Genomic DNA, 11,650 nt, shown 5'->3' on the forward strand with positions numbered 1-11,650 from the left:
TGTATTTTACCACAATTAAAAAAAAAAAAAAGAGATCAGGTTAACATTCTGGCAGATTGTATCCTCCAAAAATGGCCACAGCACTCTTTCCAGGACAGCATGCTCTTCCAGAACCTTCCTCCCCACCCCCAATAGAGGCTGTCTGTTTCTCCTCTTGTTGAAACCGGGCAGGGCTTTGTCACTACCTTGGTGAATAGAATATGGTAGAAGTGACACTGTGTGACTTCTGAGGCTGGGGCACAAGGGAGTTGGGCTTCCGCCTGGCTCTCCTTCTCAGGACGCTTTCCTGGGAACTCGGACACCGTGCGTGAGGAAGCTGCAGCCCCAGCTGACAGCCAGCAGCAACTGCCAGATGGGTGAGCTTTCCACTGATTCAGTCCCCAGCCTTCGAGCTGTCCCAGCATATGCTGGGAGGAGAATCTGACTCATGTGAAAATGTACGGAGGCCTGCCCTCGTTGCAGATTCAGGGACAAAAGAAATGTTGCTATTTTAAGCCACTTAGTTTTCAGGTAATGTGTCACACAGCCATGGTGACTGGAACACATACCTAGTGAGTGACGGAGCCAGGACCTGAACCCAGGACCTGGAGCTGAAAGTCCAACACTCAATATGCCCCACCTCTCTGTGAGTGACACAAAAACCTACGCCTGTAGTCTGGCCAGTACATGAATGTCCTGATCTAACTTTATAGTCTATGTACCTAGTACCAAGTGTATCTTCTAGTCCTCAAAACTAGCTCCTGCTGCCACCCCCCAGCCACTGCTACCCCCAGTGTAGAGGAACAGCTCCCTTCCCAGGCATGAGGAGATGGGAAGCCTATAAGGAACCGGTACAAGGTCATCTTCTGTTCACGTCCTGATGCCCCGTGGGAAGCTGTCATGAGCCAGTTTCCCATTTCTCTGGGGTTCTGGTGAGACCTGGGCTTCAGAATTTCAAACCACTTTCCTCCAATCTAGAATTAGCTCCTTAGCGATGGGGTGTCCCATAACTCACATTGCAGTCACTCCGCCTCTTTGGGTGCTGTACAAAAATCATGGGGAGTTGGCACCTTTGGCTTATGGTAACTTTGCTACTTGTAAAAATGGCTGCTTATAACTTTACTGGTTGAATCAGTCAGGTGCTGGCCTTGGCCTTGTATGTGTGAACCTGATACCCAGCAGTTCCCCATTTGTATCAGTCACATCAATATCTGTTGAACAAATTCCTTCTTCCGAGGTTCAAAACCTTGAGAGACTATTTAATCCTTTCTTCAAGGTATCCTTCATCCAGACCTGTCAATTCTTCCTCTATAAATGTTCTCATTTCTGCCTCTATTTCCATGTCTGTTGTCTCTACCTAAGTTCAAACCCTAGTCTGCTTGCTCCTGGATTATAGTAAAACGAGGCTTCCTGTTTCCAATCCATCCCCCTTCTGATCCGTCTTCCACAGCACTTCTAGAGTAATCTTCTTAAAATGGCATTTATACATGGCACCTATGGTTCACAGACTTAAAGCTGACATCTTTAGCTTCTTGTTCAGCGCTCTACAACTTGGTCTTCTGTTATTTCTCCAAATTCATCTTCCACTAGTCTTCTACATCAACATTTGCTTCTCGGGACTTCCCTGGTGGCGCAGTGGTTAAGAATTTGCCTGCCAATGCACGGGCTCGATCCCTGGTCTGGGAAGATCCTACATGCTGAGGAGCAGCTAAGCCTGCGCGCCACAACTACTGAGACTACGTGCCACAGCTACTGAAGCCAGCGCGCCTAGAACCCGTGCTCTGCAACGAGAAGCCACCGCAATGAGAAGCCCGGGCACAGCAACGAAGAGTAGCCCCTGCTTGCCGCACCTAGAGAAAGCTTGCGCATGGCAGCTAAGCCCGTGCGCCACAACTACTGAGCCCACGTGCCACAGCTACTGAAGCCAGCGCGCCTAGAACCCGTGCTCTGCAACGAGAAGCCACCACAATGAGAAGCCCAGGCACAGCAACGAAGAGTAGCCCCTGCTTGCCGCACCTAGAGAAAGCTTGCGCACGGCAACAAAGACCCAACACAGCCAAAAATAAATAAATTAATTTAAAAAACAAAACAAAAGAAAGCACACAAAAATATTTGCTTCTCTCCAGCTTGGCCAACACTATGTCCTTTGAACATGCCAGAACGGAATTTCCTTTGAGGCTTAGCCTAACGACATTTCCTTTCTTCCTGAAGCATCCCTCCACTGCCAGCTCTTCTGAACCTGTGTGCCCTTGAGTTCTCTGTAGTACTCAGTGGGCTTGTGGATGAGTCAGAATACAAAATGACTGAAGATGGCAGAAGATAACAAGACAGAGCAAGTTCATTGCCAGTTGATACTAAATATGTCTGAGGAATCCAGCTAGGACTGGTTCTTGGTACAGAGGTTCTTAATTGGAGTCTAGGAGGCCCCTGAAGTTCATTGCAAAATCCTGCTGAATGTGTATAGCAACGTGTGTATGTGTGTCCATAACTGTAATCAGCTTCTTACAGAGCTCTGCTTGTGGCCCAATAAAGGCTAAGAACCCCTGACCTAGATAGAAGGTGACATAACTTAGTGAAAAACACAAGCAACAACCCCACTAGATTTTAGAGTCACAAGACTGGATTGGTATCTTATCCCAGCTCTGTGTGACACTGGTATGTCACTAACCTTTCTGAATCACAGTGTACTCATTTGGAAAATTGAAATTATTATCTGCTCTGCCTAATCAATTGGGTTTTTGTGAGGAATAAAGAAAATATTTCATATAAAATTGCTTTATAAATGCTGAAATGCTCTACAAATATGTTATTATGCTACTTAATTCCAGACCATATGGTTCTTAGTTTATATGTTCCAGTTTCCAGAATTTCTTACCTCTCTTGAAATAATAGTTTCTTACTAGTCTTATCTCTTCCCCCTGTTGTCTGGGTGTTTCATTGGTCCGGAGTCCATTGCTATTACCTGAATCATGGTCACAAAGTGACTATGATCAGTGACTAAAGGTCACTGCTCGTTTTACCAAATTAAAGCAAGCCTCTTGCAACATGTTAGTCAGAGTTTATTTTTTTCTAAGGAACAGAAACTCACTGCAGCTTGGCCCCTCCTTTCCCAGTGGAAGAAAGCATGTTATTTAAAGCAGTGCTTCTTAAACCATCTGGAGTGAAAAATCAGGTGGTTTTTTGTTTTTGTTTTTTAAATTTTATTTATTTTTGGCTGCATTGGGTCTTTGTTCCTGCGCGCAGGCTTTCTCTAGTTGGGGCGAGCTGGGGCTACTCTTCGTTGCGGTGCGCAGGTTTCTCATTGTGGTGGCTTCTCTTGTTGTGGAGCACGGGCTCTAGGCGTGCGGGCTTCAGTAGGTGCAAGAGGCAGTCTCAGTAGTTGTGGCGCACAGGCTTAGTTGCTCCACAGCATGTGGGATCTTTCAGGACAAGAGATTGAACCTGTGTCCCCTGCACTGGCAGGTGGATTCCTAACCACTGCGCCACCAGGGAAGTCCAAAATCAGGTGTTTTGTTTCTTTCTTTAAAAAAAAATCCTAATACACTGTAAAAAATTAATAAACAGAAACCTCAGTTAAGAAGAGTCAGGAGACAAGAATGAGGAACTCTCAAACCCTGCAATCACAGTACGGCCCAACAGGAAGAAGAAATATTCCTCTTCTTCCCTGGCAAGGACTGAGCCAATGAAAAACCATGGAATCTTTGTTTACTGTAGCCCTTCCAACGTCCTTTTTCCCTCTATAAAAGAGTGCTCCTGGGCTTCCCTGGTGGCGCAGTGGTTGGGAGTCCGCCTGCCAATGTAGGGGACGCGGGTTCGTGCCCCGGTCCGGGGGGATCCCGCGTGCCGTGGAGCGGCTGGGCCCGTGAGCCATGGCCGCTGGGCCTGCGCGTCCGGAGCCTGTGCTCCGCGGCTGGGGAGGCCGCGGCGCTGAGAGGCCCGCGTACCGCAAAAAAAAAGAGAAAAAAGAAAAGAAAAAAAAGGGTGTTCCTTCCCTTGCGTGTGGCTTGCCATGGTTATAGACCTTGAATTACAATTCTTTGCTGATCATGGATAAACCTATCTTTGCTGGAGAACTATTTGGCAGTCTATTGTTTTAGGTCAACAGCATCATGAATCAATATTTTTATAAAATACAGTAAAGAGAAAAATGACACAAAGAGACATACACAATACAAGCCACATTTTTATTAGGATTAGATCCAATAGTCAACTGACAAAATAGCTATACAAATTTCTAAACTCTTACTCTCAGTTTCTGTACTTATTTCCTGATGGATTGGAAGAAAACGGTCTGTGGGCCATACTTTGAGGAGGACAGATTTAAAGGTTACAAAAGCATTTTGTGAAAACTAAGCCCGGTGGATAATCTGATTGCTCGCTGGTCTGTGGCTGGGCTTCCTGGGTCCAATCAACTACAGGGGAGGAATGGTCACATGGTCTAAACATGGCTGTAGGGGTGGGAACATTTTTCCTTCTTGGTTCTGCAGTTGGTCTAATAATTAAATTGATATAAGACAGATTAACAGAAAAACAAAATTATGTACATATGAGAGCCCCGTAAAGATATGAAGACCCAAAGGACAGCCAGGTAATTGAAACTTCTGGAACATCCTGAGCTAAAGAAAGGGGTAGGGATCTGAGGGTACAAAAGGGAGGAAGGCCATTCCTAGGAAGCTAGAGATGTTTGAAAAACAAAGGTTATCCTGTTATGCTGATGTTTCTTAGGTCATAAGGTGTATCTGATAACAGCTCTCTTCTGGTACGGGCCCTTTTCCAATGTAAATTTAAGCAATTGAGGGGGAAGTAAAGAACTTTCCCTGAATCTGCTGTGGTTTTGACTACCTTTAGTCCAAACTCAAACTCATGCCGAAGTGGCTATTTTGGGGTAAGACCTCTGCTCCCGCTCATGGCCGTTGGCAAAGCCTTGGCTGGAGCACTTCCCAGAGAATGGGGCCTGAGATGTACGCAGACACGCTGCAGGAGCACACACACAGGCTCTGGCAGCACACAGTCCTGCTGTTTGCCAGGGTTGGTCTCCGAGTGCAGCGCCTCAGCAACTTCATTTGTTCAAAACTCCTGGGTGCCCGCCTATGCTGGAAATTGGAGGCTGAGTATAATGCCCTGAAGAGTAAGTGCTCCATAACACATAGAACAGAATTTTCAGAAAGACATGCAAACACTCATTACTTTGAATGCAAAATGACCACGGTGAGCAACCTGTCCTCAAGCAGCTCACAGCGTACACAGCTTTCTCATAGATGAATTTATCTCTGTCTACTCACACGTGATAAAAAGTTTTCATTTTCTAGTTCCACAACGGTACCAAAAAAATTAAATTTCTATTTATAGGCAATGTTGAACACTTCCAGTTAATTAAAATCTCTGAATTCCTTCCATGTATATGATCAGTTTCCTTGTTGAAGGCTGTATCATAAACCCTAGCATTCCTAGTGTCCAGCACAATGATATTTCTGCCTATATTCAACTTTTTTTTTTTTTTTTTTTTTTTGCGGTATGCGGGCCTCTCCCTGTTGTGGCCTCTCCCGTTGCGGAGCACAGGCTCCGGACGCACAGGCTCAGCGGCCATGGCTCACGGGCCCAGCCGCTCCGCGGCATGTGGGATCTTCCCAGACCGGGGCACGAACCCGTGTCCCTGCATCAGCAGGCGGACTCTCAACCACTGCACCACCAGGGAAGCCCTCAACTTTTTTTAATACTGTTGGTGGTGGTTGTGTTGATGATGAAAAAGCAGCAGGGATGAGGACCCGGGATTAACATCCAGCCCTGAGTTACCAATCTGTGAAATGGAGTTCATAATGTCTACCTCACAAAATTGTAGATAATGAGATAAAAGTAAATAAAACATCTAGCATAATACCCAAGTGCCCAAGCTGTAATTTAAGAAGTCAAAACATGGGGTGTTCCCTGGTAGTCCAGTGGCTAGGGCTCAGCACTTTCACTGCCGTGGCCCGGTTTCAATCCCTGGCTGGGGAACTAAGCAAAGGGTGTGTCACGGCCAAAAAGGTAAAAAACAAACAAACAAAAAAAGAAGTCAAAACATGGAACTGTCAGGGGCTATTTAGTTAATAGAGAGCCTTCTTGGGAACTTCTGTAGATATCACCGCCAAACATGATAACTCATGTTTAAAATTATGATCAAAAAAGGGTGCATTATGCTTGGCATTGCCTGTTTAAAAAAAAAAACAGGCAAATGAGCAGTGAATTTTAAGTTATTTCAAAAAAAATTGTAAAAACGCAATTCTGAGTAAAGATGACAGAATGAAGCTGGACTGCACTTCTTCCTCTAATGAAATGAATAAAAATGTTATTTGCCACAGAACGTCATATGAAATCCAGATCACAGCTGTTAAACCATAAAGCTTTATAAAAATTCAAATGGAAGGAAGTGCAAATTTCTGCCAAGTATAAGATGCCTTCACTTTTCCCTCCCATCATAATCATCATATAAGCCTGTGGGAGGCTACAGGTAATTAGTTGCCAACCCGTATTTTAAAATTAGGTTTCAAATAAAAAGCCCACAGTTCTACCTTTCCTAGAAAGATGAGCTCTGTGCTCCTGGACCTGCTTCCCTGCGGTCAGGTGCTCTAGTTTGCCCAGTTCCACCACCCCCACCTTCGTCACCTGCCTCTCTCCTCTAAGCACCTGAGTCTGCAGCCTCTCCATTGGCATAGCTCCCACTTTTATAAAGAACTGGGGGGTCAAGCAGAACAAGTAACTTGCCTAATGTTAAACAGTGGTAGAGGATGGGTTTTCAACCTAGATAGTTCAAATAAATTCTCTTCTCTTTCCACTGTGACAACTGAAAATGAGATGAATTCACCTCATTTATTTGACTTCCTTTACTGGTCTACTCTGCCACGAGCCCGTTGTTAAGTATGTATATTCTCCTTTCTGTCCAAACGTATCTGACCCAGAACTTGCCACACATTGTAATTTCTGTTCTGCTGTAGACCAAGGACCATCTTCTGTGAAAGTAACTCAAAGCCGTTTTCTCATTGTTGTGTCAAAAAAAGCAACACGGGATCCTACTTTTCAAGTGCTGCACTTTAATTTTATTAAAAAACAAGCAAACATCATCAACATATCAAATGCTTTAATTCACATTTCTCTGTCTGTAGGCATTGACCGCAATACAGACCCAACACAACAAAAGCAGTTAACACAGGGTAATTAGTGACAGGGACATAGTACTGAGGCCAAGGGGGGAGAAAGTACATGAGGCCAGCTGGCTGCTCGAGAGGACCCGTCACAAGTGTCCTTGACACTCTGGATTCACAGAGCCGATCCAGTCAGCTCACCTGCAAGTGATCAGGGCCAAGGATCTGGCTGCTCTAAACTTGCAAAAAACAGAACTAAAACCAGAGCGCCGATTTATGTGCTGGGCTCATTCAAGCCGATCAAATTTGAGAAGAAGACTGCTGGCAGAGCCCAGAACCGGAGTCATGAGAACAAAAGTTCTTATGAGCCACTGTCACCCAAGTACACAAAGTGCCCTTCCTTACTCTAGGAATTTGCTCAGATAGCCCAATCTTCTCATCCAAGCAGGTTGTCCCTTTGCCTGGACAATGTTAGAGGAACAAGGAAAGCAATCTAACTTTCCAGCTCTCTTTTCCACATTCTGAGTCAGTCATCAAAAAGTACCACGTGATGACGATTTCCTATAGTTTATCTTGTAAGGCGCATTCTGCTTTGACACCTCCCTTTATCGGTGAGGTAGCTCAGGGCATCTTTGCAGAGACTGAAGTGTCCTAGGTCTACTATCAGCAGTACACTTAAATTTATAGCTTCCAGGTGACTTAGTTTCTGCAGACATTTCTGTAGGTGACTAACCTCAATCATTTCATTTAAGTTTTGTGAACTTCTGTATTAGAGGATGACATTTTTTGATTCTTTCTCCAGAACCTTAGAATGCACCTTTTTGAGACCTCTGAGCCTCATGCACTGACTGCACAGTCAGGGCCATGGGGGTAAATGTGTGTGTGTGTGTATTTACATAACTAAAATTAAATACACAGACCATTTCTATACTTTACTAAAATTAAAAGTACAAGGAACAGAGGCTAAGTCAGTGCTTTACTATTCAACAAAATGCCTTCAAAATTTGTGAAATAGCCATATTCCAAGTGGCCATATTCCAGGCAGCAACTGAGACATCCAAAATATTCTTTTTACAAAAACACACGAGGTTTCTGAATGTGTAAAAATCAGTAGAAAATTAACCAGGTGACAGAGTCATTACAGTGGCTTCCAAACTCTTTGAAAGAAAATAGTGGAAACTTTTTTTTTTAGAAAAGGAAGTATTTTATCTACTGAAATCTGATCTGAAGCAGCACCCTGGCATGGGGAGAAAGCAGAAGCCCCAGTGGGCTCCACTCCACTGGCCCCTGAAGCACTGCTTGTCCTCCAAGACTCCATGGATCATAGCCCAGAACCTATAGTTCCACAGAAAAATCTGAGGCTACCAAATTTTATGTAACAGAGTTTATCAATTTGGATAGGATACGAACCAATTTTTCATGGAGTTCCTTTACAAGATAGACGTGGGGGGAAGAAAGCAGTTAGTGGAGTGAAGGAAAAACACATTTAAGAACATCTAATTAATTCAAAATTTCTGCATAGTATCTAGCCGGCAAAAGCCCTGGATGAACACAGGAGGTACAGACGAGTAACTTTAAAATTTCAGTGCGCATCAGAAGCATGTGAAGTGCCTGTTAATGAAACCAGAGATGCCGAGGTCCCACCTCCAGAGGCCCCGATTCCTCAAGTCAAGGGCTGGTTGCTGGGCTTAGGCAGCCACACTGTCAACCAGCTCCGGAGGTGATTCTGATGCTGCAGACAGACTGCAGAGTATACTTGGAGAAACAGGAGATAAGCCTTCAAGGGAAAATTTGAGAAAGGCAGGGGCATACTTCTAAAAAGCAAAACCAAAACAACCTCTTCTGTCTTGTTGCTGAGAACACACCTTCATTCAGATTGGGATAGAGTAACAACACTATTTTTTCTTTTTAAATTTCTAGATTTTTAAAGTAAATCTACCTATGTTCCATTGTCCCAAATTAGGTAGAATCTTTAAAAAGTCTGAATATAAAGTGCTGGTTCTTGTTTCAGTGTTATCATTTTGAAGGAAAAAACCACACAAAGCTTACAAATTACGTATTCAGATCCACATGAATCTGTAAATTAACAACACCTTTAAAGTTTTCTAAGTTAGCGCAAATTTAAAATTCCATAATATACATTAAATACAGTTTTACTTTATATTACAAATGCACACTATTTTCCTTTTGACATACTGGTAGTATTCATTTTTACAGCACAAAAAGAACTGTTTACAATTTCTGAGTCACAGTATACTTTCCAACTCTAAGTAGGCAAACATATTTCAAAAAGCAAACACTACACGTTTTTTGACACACACTAAAAAAAAAAAATAAATAATTTTGACTATAAAATTTTATAAACATTAGCTACATTAAGGGTTCACAGCTAATTGTTGCAGAAAACCTAAAACACATTTAAGATCATGTAATCTTACCATTAGACAACTTGTATTTTAAAACACAAGTCAGTTTGATTTCTATTAAACATAACAAAGCACTGAAAATTATCTCCATCTACTTATGGGATCCCTAAGAGCTGCCAGGTATTCAGTATTTAAGCTACTAAGTTTGTGAGGAGTTAGGAATGTATTAGAACAGTAAAAGATGAGAGAAATCTGAAAACAGACATGAAGACATGCTTTGCTACACTTCTTCCTGAGAATTTAGAAGTTACTTTTTTTTTTTTTTTTTTTTTTTAATCAAGACAGTTTAAAATGGAACAGAAAAATCCTGTGGCAAATGATGTTTTGTAAAGTGTGGAACCCCTGGTAATGTCAACAATTGCTACTCTAAAATATAACTTGCAAACATGAGTCTTATAAATTGTACTTATTTAAAACAAGGCACATGCCTACATATTTATTTGAAATGCTGAGTAAATGTGCCTAAAAAGTTAGTGAATTAAAAAAAAATAAGATAGTATGTTTTATGATATGGTATTCTGAAATAACTTTCCTAAATAAAAATTAAGTCTGAATGAGTGAATACAGTAACAGATAAACTTTGTGAAGGGTCAAGCAGGGAAAAAACTTCACTGGATTATGAAAACTGAAAAAACAATTTGTTTTTAAATAAACGAGGGTGTTGTATATAAATCTGTTCTAAATCAAATGTAACATTATAGTTACAGTTTTAAAAATTAAAAAAATGATAAGTTATTTTGATTATTTTAATTCTGATATCCCATATTAACTATTTACTTTGATTCTATAATTAGCACTATGAATTATAGATAAAATATAGCCTAAAGCAAAGTGAATTTAACAGTATATTTGTAAAATGTGATATCTGTAACAATTTTGACCATGAATTAAACAATGAAGCTCATTATACTCAAAACATGATCAGCCCCTTGAAAGAAAATCTACAAACTCTCCCACCACCGCAATAAGTAACCTACCATGAATGGTATATGAATAAAGTGAAAACAGCTCTGCTCACAAAATTTTAAGAATACTAGAATTTAGCTGCTCCCACTGAGACCTGGAAGAGGTTAATTTAAACAAAATAAAAGTATTCTAATGTAATGTATTGACTACTGTATACACTACTTAGTTGTTCCTTCAAAACATGGCCTGGGCCTGAAGGTGACCGAAATTTAAGTTTCTGGCAATTCATAATAGATGACAGATTCATAATAGACTCTTAAGGGGAGCTAACGGTGTTTGGGGGGATACATTCCAATCCTTCAGAGATTAATGTCATAAAAGACCACGAAACCCACAAATGGGCCATTTGTTCTAAGACACCAGGCTGGAGGCCCCGTGGGGCGGCCCCACGGTAGGACCTGAGGGAGTAGGTTGGAGAGCAGCAGAGGGGCACCCTCGGCATATTTCTAAAGAATGAGAATATCTATACGATATATCTGTCACGAGAATTAAGTTATGGGTTTCAACTATTACTTAGGCTACACTTCTGATTGTGAGTAGCAGAATTTATGTGATCACTTTAACTTATTAAATAAAGCAATATATTGTAAACACTAAACACAGGTATACGACAATGAAGAAAATAAATAAGTAAAAAAATATATATCTCTCATTTTAAAATAAATATGATATAAACATTTTAGCAGAGGATCCTATATCCACTTCCCCAAGGGGAAATTCTGTTAAGTACTCTGGATATAAAAGACTACTATATTTCAAAATACTACCAGACCACTAAATTTTTAAAACTTATCAATTAACACTGAACTTTTTTGGGCAATTAATCTGACTGGTAAATTTTCTTTAGTACATTTTTTTGAATTGTTGACACTGTCTTTTAATCAAAAGAGAAGTTGGTGAACCATCCAGCTTTAAACCTGTAACTTTCTTTTTCTTTTCTTTTCTTTTTTTGGCCGCTCCCCCTGCAATGGAAGTGCGGAGTCTTAACCACTGGACCACGAGGGAAGTTCCAAAACCTGTAACTTCCAATCCAAAGTGCTCTGAATGTTAATTTTGCAATCCACCTAGGTGCTTCTCTTTTGGCTATACTGGGATAAAACAAGATGCCGAATTTCAGCTCAACTTGGTCATTAACAGAGTTAACTAAACAACACTAGGGGG

The 11,650-nt window shown here is 41.6% G+C and overlaps 1 protein-coding gene across 1 annotated transcript in view; it reads right to left on the reverse strand.

Moving 5' to 3' along the window:
• Positions 1–6,062: 6,062 nt before the first annotated feature.
• Positions 6,063–11,650, reverse strand: part of DGKE (diacylglycerol kinase epsilon) — a gene marked incomplete at its 3' end in the record, with an annotated part of 25,159 nt that continues 19,571 nt past the window's right edge. The window contains exons 11-12 of the mRNA XM_079725597.1: positions 6,528–6,690; positions 6,063–6,166 (exon numbers count right to left, since the gene is read on the reverse strand). Coding sequence (XP_079581723.1) covers positions 6,063–6,166; positions 6,528–6,690 — 267 coding nt within the window. The remainder of the gene's footprint in view (positions 6,167–6,527; positions 6,691–11,650) is intronic.

Source organism: Hyperoodon ampullatus (assembly GCF_949752795.1).
Source record: "Hyperoodon ampullatus genome assembly, chromosome: 19".
NCBI lineage: Eukaryota > Metazoa > Chordata > Mammalia > Artiodactyla > Ziphiidae > Hyperoodon > Hyperoodon ampullatus.